At 42.0% G+C, this 18,742-nt stretch overlaps 4 protein-coding genes and 1 long non-coding RNA gene across 5 annotated transcripts; 2 read left to right on the top strand and 3 right to left on the bottom strand.

Annotated features, from left to right (window-relative positions):
• The first annotated feature begins 407 nt into the window (after nucleotides 1-407).
• On the top strand, nucleotides 408-2,365 carry LOC147819707 (uncharacterized). The gene is made up of 2 exons (XR_015436697.1): nucleotides 408-824; nucleotides 1,217-2,365. It is a non-coding gene; the product is annotated as an uncharacterized LOC147819707 (long non-coding RNA).
• Nucleotides 2,366-2,579: 214 nt separating this feature from the next.
• Nucleotides 2,580-5,711, bottom strand: LOC111649248 (bcl-2-like protein 1). Its single transcript, XM_023398998.2, has 3 exons — nucleotides 5,559-5,711; nucleotides 4,189-4,844; nucleotides 2,580-3,229 (listed from the first exon to the last, which is right to left on the bottom strand). Exons 2-3 carry the CDS (start codon nucleotides 4,711-4,713, stop codon nucleotides 3,089-3,091), a joined length of 666 nt encoding a protein of 221 aa, XP_023254766.1. The 5' UTR covers nucleotides 4,714-4,844; nucleotides 5,559-5,711; the 3' UTR covers nucleotides 2,580-3,088.
• Nucleotides 5,712-6,260: 549 nt separating this feature from the next.
• Nucleotides 6,261-10,610, bottom strand: adnpa (activity-dependent neuroprotector homeobox a). Its single transcript, XM_023399050.2, has 4 exons — nucleotides 10,249-10,610; nucleotides 9,602-9,714; nucleotides 9,155-9,247; nucleotides 6,261-9,057 (listed from the first exon to the last, which is right to left on the bottom strand). Exons 2-4 carry the CDS (start codon nucleotides 9,707-9,709, stop codon nucleotides 6,718-6,720), a joined length of 2,541 nt encoding a protein of 846 aa, XP_023254818.1. The 5' UTR covers nucleotides 9,710-9,714; nucleotides 10,249-10,610; the 3' UTR covers nucleotides 6,261-6,717.
• Nucleotides 10,611-10,694: 84 nt separating this feature from the next.
• On the bottom strand, nucleotides 10,695-13,537 carry LOC111649275 (DEP domain-containing mTOR-interacting protein). The gene is made up of 9 exons (XM_023399049.2): nucleotides 13,431-13,537; nucleotides 13,110-13,288; nucleotides 12,893-13,016; nucleotides 12,481-12,659; nucleotides 12,077-12,289; nucleotides 11,843-11,980; nucleotides 11,651-11,721; nucleotides 11,181-11,285; nucleotides 10,695-11,092 (listed from the first exon to the last, which is right to left on the bottom strand). Exons 1-9 carry the CDS (start codon nucleotides 13,511-13,513, stop codon nucleotides 10,967-10,969), a joined length of 1,218 nt encoding a protein of 405 aa, XP_023254817.1. The 5' UTR covers nucleotides 13,514-13,537; the 3' UTR covers nucleotides 10,695-10,966.
• Nucleotides 13,538-16,110: 2,573 nt separating this feature from the next.
• mafbb (v-maf avian musculoaponeurotic fibrosarcoma oncogene homolog Bb) lies at nucleotides 16,111-17,942 on the top strand. The gene has a single exon (XM_023398996.2). It carries the CDS (start codon nucleotides 16,390-16,392, stop codon nucleotides 17,374-17,376), a length of 987 nt encoding a protein of 328 aa, XP_023254764.1. The 5' UTR covers nucleotides 16,111-16,389; the 3' UTR covers nucleotides 17,377-17,942.
• The last annotated feature ends 800 nt before the right edge of the window (nucleotides 17,943-18,742 follow it).

Genomic DNA, 18,742 nt, shown 5'->3' with positions numbered 1-18,742 from the left:
AAAATGCCATGCAGTACACACAGCACAGTAGTACAGTATGTATATGTAGTGTATTTTTTTATGCTGAGCAGCAGGGCAGGGGTAGTTCACTCAGGACTGGGGGATGACTGATATGTTATCACTGGGGCCACAGACACCAAACCATCCACCTGCCGCTGGCACCGCCACTCTCACACTCCCTGTCAGTTACTGAGAGAGGGGCACCGTGTGCTCTTTAGGTATTTAGACATGACCTTCAGAAGAGTTATGATAAACAAATGAATACATCATTAGTATCATCTGAAAGCCAACAAAGGGCAACTGTAAGCGGACCGGTGCCGTTCTAGATTTGTTCCATTTATTTTAGTTAACTCGTATTTTCAAAAATCAGTCTGTTATGTTTGGGTTGAATCAGTCCATCCAGGTTTCATAATCTGTGGCCCCGTGCACACACACGCACACACACACACACACACACACAAACAAAACGCTTCACTTGAGACGAATGTATAAATGATCACTAACACAGTTTTAGCAGCAGATGATGTGCATGCTTCAGTGCAGACGTCAGGGAGAAATAAGACTTTCATTTAAGCATATGGTTTCAGCTTCATGAGCACGGCCCTGTGAACATCTGGGCACAGCACCCAGTCGTGACACCGTTTGACACACACACACACACAAATGCACACACGCACGCACACACACACACACACGCACGCACACACACACACACGCACGCACGCACACAGATGCCCGCACATGCACACTTCTGGGTGTATTGGTGATAAATCAACTCTGGGGAAGAATTTTTGATGAGAAGCATTTTGTCACGTTGCAAATGGGTGAGTAGAGCTAATGTATTATATTTTTATCTCTTCTTTTGTTTCATTATCACTCAACCACTGTTGCGCTTAACACCTCCTGAGTCCCCCAAGAACTCGATGATGGAATTTAGTATTGATGCCCTGTGAAATAACGCAATAAGAAGGGGGGGTTTCCGTCAGAATCCATTTACCATATGTACCTAAAGTTTACCCTAAATCACACTAAAGCAAAGAAATCCCATCATTTCCCTCTGCAAGAATTAGCAGAATCAGTGAAGGTCATCGTGAGACAAGGAACTGAGAAAAAAAAAAAAAAGATATGAAATGTAAAAATTCAGTATTCTTTGGCAAGTGTGTCCATAATTTATACTCTTCCTTAACTGTCTCTATCTGCTGTTTATCTGTTGCAGCTGCCAGCTCTGCTCTGGGGAAATGGGCAACAAATGACAGGGATAGATTAGCAACCACAGGCCTGCTCCTGTTCACTCACACAGCCATCCGTTAGTGGCCTTTTCTCTCAGACTGAGCACTTTTGTTTCTTTTCCCATTCACCCTGTTTTGCCGTTAGTTGTATGAGAAACATTTAGGGACGTATGATTTGATAAGGAGTTGTTTTATCTTTGAGTATGAGAGGCATCAGGATAGATTCAGCCCACCTCTGTGCAAATTCATCTTTTGATTGCGAGTCACTTTAAACAGCTCACTTCCTGAAGGATTGAACCAATGCATTTCTGACTAACGGATGTCCACACAACAGTGTTACATCTACAGTGGGATATAAATTATCCCTAAATGCATATAGCCACAGCTTGATGTATAGTAATGTCATTCTGAAATATCTGGTACACAAGCACCCCCAGATGGTAGAAACACAACACTGCAGCTCCAGTTTTCCCCCCAACTGACGCTATGCACAGGATGTAAAACCCTCAACACTGCAGTTCAGAGATAACAGGCATTTATGTGTATTTGTGTAGTTCTCATTGTCATCTACGCTGCCGATGAACGTTATGATGAACTGAGAGGAGAACATTACAACTTACTTTTCAGACTATGACACCAGGAGCACTGAACGAAGAATATGAAACAAAATACTTCTTGTAAATGGAGAGATCTTGTAAATTCAGACACACTTTGTGTACAGCTTCTTATGTAGTCTCCATGATAACATACGTGTCTGTCAGTGCATGTTAGCATAAAGAATATGATGTATATGAGTGGAGTTTTTCTGGTCAAAAACATTATTAAAGCATTCCACCATGTGCAGTATTTTTATTTTTTTATTTTATTCATTTGGAACTATTTCGGACATACTTGATCTATTTGACAGATTCATTGTTGTATCAGTCTATTTGCATATATCATGTATGGGTGTGGTGACCAGAAGGTTTTCTTTTCATTAATGTTGAATGTGAATGAATCCACAAGGTAATAAATCATTAAATCAGACAATTGTAATAGTGCATAACGTCTCCCGAAAGGATTCACAACATTGTCAGCTGCTTTTGTTAAGATTCTGTCTTCATTAAATATAAATTTGTTTCCCCTGTATCTGAAAATGGTCTGGAGCCTGGATAGTTCATTTCTTTATGTAATAAATAAGAAATTTTTACAGGAATATGTGATGACGCTGTGAGCCCTATGGAGGATATAATGCACAATTACAGTGTGGTGGGCTCAGGACTCAGTTTGGCAGTAAGCTGTAGACATGTGTGTATTTTCACACAGGGTTTTTCAGACAGTCGATAAAACAAAACAAAATAAAGACACAAGAAAAACATAAATATATTTATTTTTTGAAGCATGCCTTAACTCCAGTACAGCCAACAAAAGGAGCTGAGCATTACACAGTGAATAGGAAATATAACTTATATTTTCTGTCTGCTGTCAGTTCGTCAGTCATAAAAATTGGTCCTTGGATATCGCACGAAGAAAAAAAAAAAAAGCAGTCTCATCAAACCGCCTCAGTCTTTTTCACTGTTTTTTTTAGCTTATCAGGTTCATTTAAAGCACTTTCAGTCTGGCAAGTTAACAGCCTTTAACGAGTCAAAATCTCTGCTGTGTGTTAAAAAAAATTAAAAGACACAGGACAAAGCGGGGTGAGAGGTACAACAGCTCACCAAGCTACATGTTATGGATACTCCCACAAACTGCTTTAGCCGATCCACATTCTGTCAGTGCACAAGCAGACTGGGCTTTTTGTAAACATTAACTATTTAGTTGTATTTCTGTTGGCGTAGCATTACACAGGGTGTGCCGTGGTGAACGACATGCAGGCACCTTTAATGTTTCTTAACGATGAGCACGCCCATCAGCACTCCTGCCAACATCGCCACTCCAACTAGCAGCCACCTCCTCACAGCCTCCCGAGATCTCCTCGCTTCTGCAGCGGCGTCTTGCCCAAACATCTCAGCAAAGCAGTCCTGACAGAAAAAGAAGGGGAGAAATTTTGTAAATAGGCAATGTTTAGGTTTCTTTCCATCCATCCAAGGAATATTTTTGCAGAAAGATTTATGTATGTGTAGATATACTTTCCATTCTTTAGTCCTATGTTTCTAATATACACGTTCTGTTTGTAATCTAAAGTATTGTCACTGCTGTATAAACAAGGAAAACGAAACAAATTTTTCATTAAAAAAAAAAAAAAAAACTTCTAGAAAATTGTTGAAATTAAATATGCAAATGTTTTTTTTGGTTTGCACTGAAACAAGAAGCAAAAAAAAAAGAAATCCTACAATGAACTGGATAATATTAAAAACTCAGTACCTTTTAAAAGTAAAAATTATTTCAGAAGAAGAAAGTGTTCTATACTGCAGGAGTAGTTTAAGATATTTTTAGGGACATTTTGACATTTTTTTTTCCACATTACTCTGAGTTGCCGTGGAATAATTTGTAACTGCTGTGAATCCAAGCTGACAGCGGCTGTTGTCCTCAGAGAGAATCAAGCTTTTTTGCTTTTTTTTTTTTTTTTTTTAAATTGTGCATCACAGTTTTCGATGCACAGATCCAACTTTTATCTCTTCAGACAATTCCAATACTTCACCCCTGGGTATCAGAGTGCTGATCTGATAGCAATGCTCTTCATGTCCCCACATTTAAAATCTGTACACCTCACTGTGTGGGGATCATTTTAATGTGAAGCATCATGAAGTGAGAGATTGTTGTGGCACTACTACCTTGAGTGAATGACACCATAATTGAATGAATGTAATTTATAGTAGACACACTGAATTTTAGAATTATATTGACAACAATTTTATCCTATCAATCACATTATGGTCAATACCCAATCTGTGTCAGAGAGCCTCTGTTGGCGCTGATTTCGATTTGTCACAGCGCCTTAAATAAAGCTGTATATTGAGTTCATCCCCTGGAGACTCACCCAGCCTCCTTGGCTCTGGATCCACGGACTGATGTGCTCATCCAGGTACATGGTCATCCAGTCTGCGATACGGGAAACCAGCTCGCTCATATTCTTCTGTATGCATTCCACACACAGTACACCCCCAAAGGCAAACAGGCCCACTATACGTCCCCAGTTGACTCCATCCTTGAACAACTCATCCATCACACTCTTAAAGCTGTGGTATGCAGTGTCAGGAGTGATGTCAAGCTGCGTGGAAAGGTCACTAAATGCTTGGTTGAAGAGCAATTCAAATTCGTCAGCAGAGTCCTTAAGGGCTGACTTTACGGCCTCTATGCCACCATGCGGGGGCGAGGACGTCCCGGGCTGACCACACCTGTCACTGCTGTTGACCAACAAGCCATTACTGGCAGCTGAGCTGGCCTTGTCTCCCTCAGTCCTTCCACCAGCATCCTCTGGCCTCAGCAGTGAGGTTGGGCAGTTACTTTGAGACAGTTTGTAGCTTATGAAGAACTCCACCAGCTCTCTGTTGCTGTACGACATTATTTCCACACTGTGAACCTCCGACACACAGCCAGTCTAGTCAGATCCCAAGGTTTCTCCTGCCATTCCTCTCAGTCTGTCGGCCGGACATTAGTGCTTCTTCACCTTGTGTTGCAGCTTGCAAGAACAGTCTGAAAGCACACATGGATGATTAAAGATTACATTAATTCATGTCAGCAAATGTTTTTGCAAACTGTGCTGCTGTATTTTAACATCCATTGGTTTTCCTTCATTTTTGCACCTTATGAAATCTACCAAGAGACTCATGAAACTTGTTTGAGTTGTATAATCCATCAAGTCTGCAAACATTTTAGTCACATTATCATTGCTGGCTCTTACAATCAGTGCAGATCGATTTGAAATATGTGCATTGAATTAGCACACAATGATAAAGTGTAATAAAAAAAAAAAGGAGAAGGCAACAAAGAATGCCCACTGGATATTCCCTGCATGATTCAGCAATCTGCCGAAAGATTTTCCTGATGCATAAAAATGAATGGAAAGTACTGGATAACTGAGATGGCAAGAGAATCGCATCCAAAACAACTGCAGCAAACATTTGAAACATGAGCTAACAAACATTAGCCAGCTAGCTGACGCGGAAAATTGGCATTGTGAAATCGAGTAACATGAAATCGTTCCGATGTATATCGAGCAAAATATGTGCGCTTAGATGTCAGTCTGCCACCGCTGACAGCTCTGGTTGCAAGTCACGTAGATACTACCAGTTTTAGCTTCAGGTGCTAACTAGCTGTTTATAAACAGTCCACAAGAAACGCATCAAAAACAGCTACAAACTACATCCATGGGACTGGTGAGAGGCAAGAATTGACAGGTATACTTACAACTGCTTACAGATTGTTTTCCCTCTGAGAGTGCAGCTATGGAGTTGGTAAAGGCTGTAGATGTGCATGCAGACACAATATGGACATTATTGCAGCTGCAGACTCTCTGTGGCCTGGACTGTGATGCACGCTGGAAGTTGGCCAATTCAGCTACTGTACGAGCCAGAAGTCCCGCCTCCTGCTGCTCCTGCACCAATCAACGTCTGAGACACACCGGAAATAAGGGGGCCCGTGAAATGACAGACACGATCAGCTCGTAAGAAACGGTTGCAGTTTTTTTTAACCACTTCTTGTAAATAAAGCTTTTTTAGTTTTAAGTGTGTGTATTTTTATTTTTTGAAAGTATTAATTAACACAGTGGTGGTCGATGATAAATTAAAAGTTACGTAGTGTGTGATATCTTGTCGATCATAAAATCCACTCAACATAAAAACAGAAGAAAAAAAAAACTTCAATCTTTTCTCTCCCTGAAACTATTTCCTGTAAAAACTAAAAACTGAGTTTTAGGTTTATCTTCCACAACTTAGCTATTGAGATCAGGCATCAATCACATTAAAATCCTTCCTAAGGACTTATTTTGCTGCTTTGTAACTTTTAAAGCTCCATGAAGTTCAGTGTTAAAAATCTCTGTTTTCACAAGACTATGCACAAAAGATCATTTCAGAGACTGAGTGATTGGTGTAGGAAAAAGAAAATAAAACGTTTTTATTAAACAAACATTTTTATTAAAACGTGTACATAAGCAATTAGCATATCCTACACTTTCTAAATGTGAAATGACAACGTTATACAGTTCTTTGTCACAGTTGAGAAAAAAAACCTATGGAAGTCGGGAAGTTGGCATAATCATAAATCTTGTGACCATTAACCAGTGAATAACAGATTTCATGAAGAAACTAACAAAGAACAATGGCTAAAATATATACAGTGTCACTTACATATGCCATATATTTATGCACTATAATGTATCTTTTTTCCGTCTTTCCAACATTGGTAACGAGGTCAAGATGTGGAAATAAGAGTTTTATTGACCCATGCCATTTGAACACTTATTTGTTATTTGTAACTGTCTGTGGACCTGTTTTTTTTCCTTCACCCTAGTTAATACCCTTTAAAGCTGAACTGTTACTCAACCAAGGCACACCGCTAAGCAGGGACACTAACAGAAAGTCATCCAAGCAGTTGCTTTCCCATCTTGCAAAGGGCTCTCCTTCTCTCTAGAGGAATCGTCTCTCTTCACAGATTCAGTCTCTTCTGTCAGGTTTGCTGGCTCCTGGAATTTTACATTCTCGAGTTGGTTCGTGTCAATATTTCCATTCTCAGTAGGTCTCTCTTCTATCTCTGGTTCACTGTCTGAATCAATTGAAATGGTCTCTGTGCATGTACTGAGTTTTAAGGTACAGTTTAGTGTCTCACACTGCTTGTTTTGGTCTGTGTTTGGAGTGCCAGACTTGAGGCCTCCAGATCTCCCCACTGAGGAGCCCACAATCTTGCTCTCTTCAAAGATCAACTCATGCTTAACTTTCTTGAGAGCTTGCATGTCGAAGCCGAGCAGCACAGACACTTTCTTGGTCTCACATAGTCTCTCACACGTCCTTTGCTTGCTTGCAAAGTGACTGGAAATGTCGGATTTCCACAGCCACAGACCCGCAGACAGCTTTTCCTCTTCCTGAGGAGAAAGGTATGGTCGTCGGTTAAAGTAGGCTGTCAGGAAATCTTTCCTGGCCTCATATGTCTTGTGCTCATAGCTTCTCGGATCCAGAGCAAGGCCATCAGATTCAACCTGATTTCCAATGGTATTGGTGGAAATCTTGGACTCCTTGCCAAGTTTTATCCTCTTGGGGTTGTATGTGCCCTGCGCTGGTGGCTGCCTCTTGAGGAAGCCAGCCCCCGAGGAGTTGAGAGTCAAGGCAGATTTAAAGCCTTGGCTTGCCTGGTTCCTACCAACAGCCCTGCACTGCACAAGATGCAGTGTTATTGTGGAGGCCACCATGTTACTGGTGTACACTCCTAAGCAATGAATACACTTGTATGTCATCTTTTTTTCAACAGGATGCATTGTTTGGAGCACTTGGTGTCGCTCCCTCAGATGCATAGACAAAGCATCGGAGATGGGACCTTTGAGGATGGTGAAACACAGCGGACACAGAGTCTTCCCCACCTCACTCTTGTGAGTCGTGGAAGGGAAATTTCTACTAAGTGGTTCACTTTTCTCAATCATTCTTGGAGCTGTTAGCTTGACCAGAGGTGGAACATTATTCTGAGCCGGTGCAGGCTGATCTTGACCATTGATAGATTCCTTCATGTTAAAAGTGAGAACAACCAGCTGAACATTACTGGACTTATCTTGTTTAATGGTGAGATCGAAGGTTAGTGGTGTTGCACCGGGAGGTCCGACAAAGTCATCAGGGTGAGCCTGAGCCACATGCTCTATGATTTTTTCAACATTGTGGAAAGCAGAGTGGCACTGTGGACAGGTGAGCCCATGGATTAGCATGTGGTTAAGCAGTGTGTCACTGGGAAGATAGCGGTTGCAAAGCAAACACTTGCTAGTGAAGTTGTGGATTTTCATGATGTACTTGGCCAGTGCCCACACTTTCTTTGCCTTGTGTGCACTCTCAAAATGAGCACTGTAGAGGTTTTCAGGAAAAAGCTCATTGCAAACTGTACATATCTTCCACTTCTGTGTCTGGGCTGTGTTTACACCAGTAGCATTATTTTCAGCCACAGTGCTGTTGCCAGCAACTGTGACACGTACCTGATTGGTTACGATGGGTGACTGACTTTTAACGACAGGGCCCGTTGGCTTTAAATAGCCAATCACTGGTTGTGCTGTTGCCTCCGCTCTAAGTGGGTGGCCCCTGCTAACGATCAGAGGGGCTTTCGGAGTCACGACTGGTAAGGTTTGAGACCTTGAGACAACAATATTAGCGTGGCCAATCATGGTGGTGACTTGAGCACCAATGCGCTCGTGGTACTCTATAACATGCTGTACTAAAGCCTCATAGCTACGAGTGGTAAACTGGCAGCGTTTACAGAGGATGTTGTTACCATTGACTGAATTAGCACCATTTTTGACAGATGATTCAGAAACCATACCAAGATATGGTGAGACAATATGTTGAAAATGTTCCCTGTAGATGTGCCTTCTCACAACATTGTAGAGTGTGTCCCGGAACGTGCATTTTTTGCAAAAGTACATTGCTCTCTCCACGCCATCTCCCTGTCTTGCTCTATCAAAAAATGCTTTGTCCTTCTTTTGCAGCGCAGTTGCCTGTGAGCTCCCATAGTTATGACGTGCTGAACTGGGTAAGTGGAATATTTTAACATGCGTCTCCAAAGTTCTCTTGCTTGCAGTGAATGTGCAGTATGGACAGTTGAGCAGAATTTTACTCTCAAAGATTTTCCTGTGTACATTGCGGAAGTGATTCTTGTAGCCTGAGTAGTACTTGGAAGAAAATGGGCACTCTGTGCAGCAAAATGGCTTTGATCTGTATTCCTAAAAGGACATCAGTGGAAAAAAATGGCTTTAAGATAAATATGGTGATATGTGCATAAACATTTGAAAACAGATTGGACACAGAAATAAGATATACCTGTGGTTTGGAGTATGATGGATCCCATGCGCAGATATCAAGGCAAAGACTGCCCTTTACAAATTGCTCATTAGGGCAAAACTCTTTGAACTCCTATAGGATGAATTAAAAAGACAAATAAATATCAAATTCAATAAGTGTGTGTTTATGTACAAAGTGGCATGTTTGACAGTTCACAATACTTCGTAATTATTAGCCACACTGGCTTTTGACAAATCTTCCTGAGTGTTAAGTTACTATTTGATTCACATTTGAGATTAAATAATTTCTAAACAGACTTTAAGACCCTCACAGAGATAAATAATAAAAAAATAAACACCTACTTACACATATAACTATAATTATTTTCAAACATGAACGATAATGAGATGCTCCATTTTAAGTAATGTTTCTCAATTTAATTTAGAGATTCTGCAACATAACAAATGCAGCTATACATACACTCACCTCAGCTGCCTCCTTACAGTACTCCAGGCCAATGTCCCCAAGTGCTTTTTTCACTTGTTTTCTAGCTCTCCTGATTCTTGTAAGGTTATTCACTGGGAGTTGATACATCTCTCCTGGCAAACAGAAAATTACTGATTAGTCCGAGGATGGCTTAATGTAAATTCGCCAATAAGGTATTACAGAATTTAACACTATCGTTCAATCTCTACATCATGAGGGAGTGCCGTCATAAAACAGGTGACACGCCCTTTCAATACTTGTCTCCATTCAATAAATCACTGTCGGCATATTTACTTATGCGTTATCTACGTTCAGAGCCCCAGTTTCTTCAGGGGCCCAGTGCTGTTTCAGTGGACATGCTTAGCCTTCACTGGTTGAATGCTGGTTTGACCAGCAACATTAAATCAGAGAGCGGGTCTGTGACCTTTCCTGCGCCACCATGTCCAATCATTACGGGAATCGAGCTTTGCAGAACATGTTGTGGTTTGCTTTGTATGCTAGCGTTACTGTGTTAGCCTGGGTTAGCACTGTTTCCTGCTCTTCTCGGCTTGGTCACCTACTTAGCATCGAAGCTAGCGATGCATAGCCAGGTGGCGTTATTTATTTCTCCATTTCACAGACGAAATCAACCGATGCGTTTTACTCACCTCGTGATGCGTCTTAAGGCTAGCTTCACACAGGGTTGCCTCGCTACATAAATGGCTAACAAAGAAGGACGTGCACTGATGGTGATGTTCGCTCTCCTCAAAGCCGGTGCTGATGCTCAGCAGCTCCACGGCTAGCTAACGACGCTGGCTAGTTAGCAGTCACATCTGTTTTGCTGCAGCTGCTAGCTAGCTGTGGGGACAAAGAGCAGGGCAGAGTGGTGCACATCTCATGAAAACAGTAGACTCCAAAGGTGAAGACTGCCAGCACCACCCGGTGTCCTCTGAGTACTTCTTTTACTTGCACCGGTGGTCAGGCCAGCCTGCTAGCTAACGTTACCTATTCCTAGTGAGCCAACTCTCAATCCAAAATGGCGACGACAAAAAGACGGAAGTCGTAGCAGGGAGCAGAGCAGAGCAGAGGATGGATGACCAAAACTTTGTATTCATTGTGGTCGTATTGTTACAATGCTTTATTTTCAATGACATACAAGCCAACATTATTGTTCAGGAATCCAGAGTCATTCAAACACAACCCTTTGCAGTTCACTTACTCTTGCTACAACCAAGATAAACGTTTACACTGATTTATTTCCCACAAATGAGCACATGAGCTCTGCCTCTAAAGTCTACAACTAGAAAGAGACACTTCATAATGTTATATAACAGTTACGGCAGATGTAGTTGTGTAAAAAACAAGAGGCAGGCTTATAGACAGTTGTCATTCCAGTGGTTCCATCATTTCCAGTACAACAGTGCGAGGGCCTGTCATGACCAGTCTGGTGATGGTCCTGTAGTCCAGGTAGAGAACACACTGGCCATTCACCTGGCACACAAACTGCCTCACCTAGAATATTATAACAGGTACATTGGTTATGTGTTTGTCCCATTTATAATTTTCTCTCTTGGTGCCAAATGTGTAACACGCATCTAACCTTGACTCCAGCAGCTGCTGCAGGGCTTCCAGGGTCAACCGCCTGCACATAACAGGGAGCCATGCCTCTGACCACAAAGCCCCAGCCCAGGGCGTCTCCTAACACCTGGGATCAAGGTGAGAGGTGAGAGATTAATTAGAGTTTACACACACACAGGTGAGACACAATTTCATTAGTTCAGATTGAAAAATAATCTGTTCAAAATAATCTGAACTATGAAGGAGCCAAAATGTGTGCATGCTTTGTTTTAAGTGGGTAATAGATGAGAACGGTTTCATGATATCACAAAACCTGCAGGCAAAAACTCACCCTAGGTAAGTTCCATTTTAAAGACGATGGCATTGCGGATAAGGCTTTAATTACCCCTTTGTGGTCTTCAGGGGGATGTTGTTCAGGTTATACTGAATTAATGCAATAAAATCCTAGAAATTACATAAATGTAAAATCATATATAGCCCATCTTAACTCACCGTCAACACTCTCTTGATGAAGGGTGCACCAGGTGCCAATAACTCTTCACATGTGAAATTTCGTGTAAGGACTGTAAAATCATGAAAATATTTAGTTTTTATGCTTTTACAAGCAAGCCATAACATTGTAAATGCTAGTACTTAATTGACATTTTCAGACATTTGTCAGATGAATATTAGTTACACACTTGCCTGATTTAGGATTGCATCTCACCACTGAGGTTGAAGACAGATGGCCAAGAGGTAGAAATACAGCAGAGTTGATCTGAAGGGAATTTAAGCTGCCTCGACGCCCACTTGTAACCTGTTTCACGTCTTTACTCAATGCCACTAGAACGAAATTAGTAGTGAGTTTATTGTGCAATAGTTGGCATTCACAACAAAGTGTATAAAGTGTAAAGAGGGCAGATAACTTTTTTTGTTTACCAGATTGGAAAGCACTGTTGCCTTCCTGGGGCGGGTTTTTGCGCACAACAAATGGACTGTCAGAATGGTTGTCCTCTTGTATCGGCACTGCCACACCTTCGTCAGTGTCTTGCTCACTTTCATTTAACAGTTCAGACAGGCGGCGTCGACGGCGAAAATTGATGCAGAACTGATAGAGTAGTCCACTGTCAAAAAAATCATGCTTCTTTGCCACTAGTGGTGGGACAGAGAGAGAAAAAGCAACAATAGAACAAGTTTGAGAGTTAATGGGATTTTTCGTAAAAGAGCTGATAAGTGTCTGCTTTAGATTGCAGGTCCCAGTTTGCCACCCAACGATAGCAACCACTGTCGGCCTGCTCGTTTTTAGTATCATGCATCAAAGTTCAAATGAGGGCTCTCCTCACCGTGCTGAATGATGCCATGCTCCTGCAATGCGCGGCACAGCTCTAGTCCCCGACGCCGGCTCTCTGCCTCTCCGTTCTGAAGGAGCCAGTCAATCAATTGGCAGCCAGGAAAGGAGCGCTGATATGCAACACCATGCTCCTCTCTCAACTGCAGAATGGAGTTCTTGTCCCCAATGAGGCTGAAGAAACAGACGCAAAACCACAGATCAGGTTTATTCATAACATGCAAATTACTTCAAATCTGGAAGGCTCATTTAAACCATTCAAAGTTGCCAAGATACAGCATACCTGACGAGATTTTAACCAGACCCTATTTATCATACTGATATGTATGTGATCCTTAGTATGATTGACACTATACTGCTGATCCTGCGGACCAAGAGGCTTGCAGCACAAACACAACAACTCTTACTGTTCATACAGCCGTTGTCCTCGCATGAAGATTTTCACCTCTGTATTGAAGGGAAATGTGCCATCATCTTTGCGGAAACGGTACAGCAGTTTGGCATCCTTGAATACAGGCCTCTTATCACAGACTAAGAGAAGACAGCATTTAGTTCCAAAATCAGACTTGAAATTAGTGAGTGTCTAACAAAAGGTCTTGGCTTGCCTAGATGCTTCCCTCTTACCGTGATGAATGATGTCATGATCCATGAGGTGCTGCATGAGACAGACAGCTGTCGCTCGATCTGGAGCTACCTTATGGCTCACAAGCCAGTCTATAAGCTCCTGTGCTACGAAACAGTTGGGATACGTGCGCAAGTGGTAGCGTCGGTCCTTAATCAGTTTCCCATCGTGAAGTCTCAACCTTCAAATGAAGTTTGAAATGAACCATAATCCTAACTTGAAGTTTAACATTAGCCACATATCTTGACATAAATCTCAAATCTTATAAGAAGTTTTTTTTTATATATTTGAATTGGTTATATTTTCAGTCTGACTGCCCATACCTGAGTTGTTCTCCAGCGATCATAACTTCAGCCTTACGTTGTCTAGCCATGGCTTTTCTCCCAGTGCTACTTGTTCGCTCCATGTTTGTTATCTCAGGATGAGAAAGTAAGTGAAGCTCACTTTTAGTTTTGATCCTTTGTGTTTACAAAATAGCCTCTGAAGCACACAGAACCCCATTGCCATGTGGGATAGATGTTGTGTATACAGAGAGAAGGATAAGGTGCATTTCTGTCAGGATGCCACAGTAAGTAATCTGAAGATTGTCCATTGACAGTGTTGAGGGTTTTGTCCTTTTTCTATTTATTGTTAGCTGTCGCTGACAGACGCCATCTTTGACTCTCCCTCACTGTAGACTAGTGCACGGAAAGTAGCACTTCAGAAGCATTTTGCAATCATTTTCTAAAAATTCAAAAACAGGCAAAACGTAGGATTATCTGTGGTGTCAATGGATGTTACAGCTTCCACTGTAAGCCTGTTAGCTTTGGATCAATCTGAATGATGTCACATCAATCGTAACCCAAAAAAAACAAAAATTGAAAGTGGCAACAGAAAAACCGGAGAGAAACGACAGTGACAGTACTAGTTCTGGGGTGTTTATGCTCAGAGTCAGTGTTGTAACCAATGACACAGGTCATGGAAGCGTGCCTTGTGGATACAAAAAGGGACTGCCACCCTAAATTCAACCTCTCAGGCAGCCCTCCCTGTGTGGCTGCCTCTAAATCTTGTTTGCTTCAATAGGATTGGCAAATCTACACCCAAAGTATAACTCCATCCTTAAAAGACAAATCTGCTGATATTCTGTATTTTTGTTATGGTCAGTAAATCCCACAAACAGACTAAAAACAACAATGAATCATATTCATATTCAATAATTGATCCTACTAACAAGTATTGTGTGTTTAGCCAAAACCTGAAATAATTTCCTCTCTACTATTGAGAGTTTGCTATCAAGTATATATTTGTGACAATTTTTAAAAACGTGGAACCAAGTGGACTTTGGGCTCAAAGCTACAGACAGGCTGGGGAACTATGGAAGTGTGAGAGAAAGACTAATGCGTTGTTGCTTTTCGTCTTTTCATGGTATTTGCTGACAATAACAAGAATTTGCCGTTAACTTGAATCACCTGGTACACAGCTTTAAACTAATAACTATGTTATCATAAGATCTTATTGAGATATTACAGCTCTGATGATGCATTAATACCCATGAATAGTGGTTATATTGGTGCATGGAAATTCATTTTTGTTTAGGAGGTGTGACTGTATGCACATGCGTGTTGTGAAAGTATATGATCTGACGGTCGGCTGGTGATGTGCACTCAGACTGTTAGCATCCTATCATTAGCATACATGTAAGTTATACCACATACTGTGGCATTAACCTGCTGGCATAAATCCTAACGTGTCCCTGAGCCATCCTCACTCAGTCACACTGTCTCCTCTTTTCCGCTCTTCCCAGCAGCAAAAACTGCCCAAAACAGTTCCCTGTCGTTCTCGGGCAGCAATTTCTATTGGTTTTGGCTCGAGTCCTCAGAATTGTCAGTGAAGCTGTCACTATCTTTGGAGTAAGCACTGCCTGAGAGGGCAACCTCAGGGCAGGAACATTGGTTAACCCTTTGATATCCTGTGCAGTTGTGTCACCTCTGGACACCACTGGGGGGGGGGGTTATCGTGTCAGAGGTGTTGCTGAGCTTCTTTGATAAAACCTTCAGCCACTTCTCTGGCCGTTGGGACTTCTATGAAATCAGCGGGTGTCTAAGAGCTCTTCACAGATGTTTTGAGCCCTTTGTGCACATGTTCCACACAGTCTGTGCACAGTTCAACTAATATTCATAGAGTTGTATCTGCAACAGCAATACATTTTCAGAACATGGAAGGAGCTTGAAGGTCCTGTGATATGATGGTATGACTTATTGTGAACACTCAATTTGTTAGTTTAGATATGAACTATGAGCCTCAGTTCACTGACTACAGAAATACAATTTCTCCCTCTTGTGCTCACGCTGGCCTGAGATGGTTCAGGGTTCAGAGATACTTTTGGATACAAGATATTAAGGCTCCGGTAGTGTAGAGTATTGGCCACAAGATGTCAGTATTTAGCTGTGAACTAACTGAGGAACACACACAACCATAATAGTGGCAAATGAATTGTCTTGCAGCCTCCTCTCTGTTGTTTACATGAAATCATGCAGTCGTGGCAACATATCAGTCAATGCGAAATAAATAAACCAAATTCAGATAGAAAGAATAATTCAAATTGTAGTTAAGTTGTATTGCTATAGGTTTGTAGACTAAAGTAATACCGTACGTTTATTGAATATGCCTAAAAATGACAATCGAAGTAGCCTACTGCCTCGGTAAGTGTGGGTATGTAAGTATCTACTGGACCTTATCTGCACTGTGCGAAACTGAAAAATCACTGCACGCTGAATAGGCTACCATGGAAAATGGAAAACAAGTCAGATAAGAAAAAAATATATTACAGGAGAGAATATATGCCGCTGTGCATTTATAGGTTTTGGTCAGATGATCCTCACGAACAGCTCGTGGGACAAACTCGTAGCAGCTTTTATGCAAATTGTCCTCCTCAGCGTGTTTTCATTGGAGAGGAGCGTGGAGGTGTAGTCTGGAAGGCGTGACATCATGCCAATGCAGCTTTATGAAGAAAGTGCGCTTCTCCTGAACAGACAGAGGTGCGTCCAGTCCTCTGGCACACAGTCAGTGGACTTTTAGTTTGTGGCTTCAGAGAGCAAACACGCTGCGCGGTGCAGAATCCCCACTCGGTGCAGAGTTTGACAGGCTGGAAGCCTTTTACGCACGCAGTGTTTTTCCTCCTGAGCTGAAATCAAAGTTTGGAAATACTCTCTTTTTGAAAGTGAGTGCGCTTTCACTGGCTGCATGAAATAGCGGTGGACATCTGGAGCTATTTGAAGAGACTATTTTGCCATTTTATAGGCTATGACCGCCGAGGCGCATTCACATTTGGGACTGCAGAAAACCCCAATGGATTTCGTCAGCGACTTTGACTTAATGAAGTTCGGTGTCAAGAAGGAGACGATGCAGGGAATAGACCGCTCCTTCATCGGGCCGTGCAGCCAGCTCCAGAGACCAGACTCGGTCTCTTCCACCCCTGGCAGCACACCTTGCAACTCGGTACCCTCATCACCAAACCTCAATCCAAATGAGCAGAGAAATAACCCCGGAGGAGACCAGTTCTGGATACCCAACAACGGGGGTTACCCTCAGCAAATGTACCCTCAAGCGTTTGGCCTGACACCCGAGGACGCAGTTGAGGCCCTCATCAGCGCCACGGCGCAGCAGGGACACCCATCTGCGCCCCACGGCCACCATCCGCCACCTTTCCAAGCTGAATACGACGGGTACGGCCACCTGAACGAGCCTGTCCAGCACTACCCGGGACTGCCGGGTCACCCCGACATGCAAGGCATACCCAGCAGTCACTGTCAAGACCCCTATCTCAAAGATGACATGGGGAGTGAGTCCCCCGAGTCGCCGGAGGCCCAGCAGGTCCTCGGTGCGCACCATCATCTCCAGCAGCAGCACAGCCGCCACGACAGGCGATCCAACGCCGACATGCACTTCTCAGACGACCAGCTGGTGTCCATGTCCGTCAGAGAGCTCAACCGGCTTCTCAGAGGCCTCAGCAAGGACGAGGTGATGCGTCTGAAGCAGAAGCGCCGGACCCTGAAAAACAGAGGTTACGCTCAGTCCTGCCGCTACAAGCGCGTCCAGCAAAAACACATTTTGGAGCACGAAAAGACGAGCCTGGTGTCACAAGTGGAGCAGCTCAAACATGAACTCAACAGACTGATCCGGGAGAGGGATGCATACAAACTTAAATGTGAGAAACTGTCCGGTGCTAACTGCTATCACGAAACTGGGTCTACTAGTGACAACCCTTCCTCACCCGAGTATTTAATGTGAGTTTGTTAAATTCCTGCAGAACTGATTCTTCTCCATAGAGAGCCATTTATATTGACAGCTCGCCTTGCTCCTTAACAAACAATCCCGTGGATTCATCAAGTTTTAATTAGTGTTGGACATGAGGATATGGCTGAAACAATTGTAATAGATTCAACAAGGCAACAAGTTATGAATGGAAAATTACTATGAAGCATGCATGCAGGACATGTATGAGATGTTTTTATTTTATACAGGCATTATACTTGAAATCAGAGAATATTCCCTTTTATTAATAGGCTACACAATCCTGCATCAGTTACTGCTCAATTTTTATTTTGATGATTTTGCTTTGCTTAGTTTTTGTAGCTCAAATTATATTTTATGTTCAGCTTCCTTAAAATAGAAAACCTACTGAAAAGATTGATGCTACAAATGACGTTCATATTTTTATGAAACTGATTCTGCTGGACAGATGTGTTCCTTATTTGCTTTTCTTTTAAATATAATATACAATTATACAAATTGTTTTTCATCTACTATGTTTTTCATTCACTATGGATCAATAAAACTATTGTGACTTTTTAAAATTGTGTCTCATCTGCTGACAAATCACTATCCCTTAAAAAAAAAAAACCGTCATTTTTCGCCTCGCATGCACAATTTTCTTTGCAGTTTCCATCATGGCAGTGTAGATTTGTTATACATCTCAGACCTATTCCAACATTTTTTATAACCAGTTTCACACAATTAAAAGAAAAACTGCTGAATCCATTTAATCAGATACATAAAACATAATGTTTGAGCACACTACATAAATTAGGTTATTGAAGTATGTCAGTTGGTACATATAATACATAAATGAGGAAATACATTTGCAGACTACAAGACTACAATCATAAACCACTATAGATCTCAATTCTAAAATTATATTATGACACTGTAAAATGTGAAAAGAGTCACAGCAGTCACAGGGTTAGTTTCAAGAAGTAACATCTCATCATTATGAAGTATTTCACTGGACAGCCAAAAGAACAAGAACAGTAACAATCACAGTGTATTTTTTAGTTGAATCAAAGGACGCAAGGCTTTCTCTCCTTCTCTGACCTTTGCCCTTCATGGAGTGCTGCTTCCTGTGGGACCCCGGCATGTGAAAGCACAGGGGGCTGACTGGCAGGGGCTGTGGGGAGCAGATAAAATGGAGTGGAAATCAGGCTTCCCCTCTGCTCTCTTCCTCAGACAAACAGATCACCTCTGCATTCATTAACAGAGGAAGAGAGAAACAACAACTATGGCACACTGCTTGCCGCTCCTCTGGTCGCCTGCACAGGAATATTTTCACTTGATATGTTTTTTGGGGTTTTTTTTGTGTATGTGTGTTTTTTTTTTT

The sequence above is a fragment of the Seriola lalandi genome, unplaced genomic scaffold, assembly GCF_002814215.2.
Source record: "Seriola lalandi dorsalis isolate HSWRI2012SDOR001 ecotype SW California unplaced genomic scaffold, Sedor1 jcf7180002050280, whole genome shotgun sequence".
NCBI classification, from domain to species: domain Eukaryota; kingdom Metazoa; phylum Chordata; class Actinopteri; order Carangiformes; family Carangidae; genus Seriola; species Seriola lalandi.
Note: the sequence above shows the minus strand (reverse complement) of the source record. Positions and strands in the feature narration are given on the sequence as shown.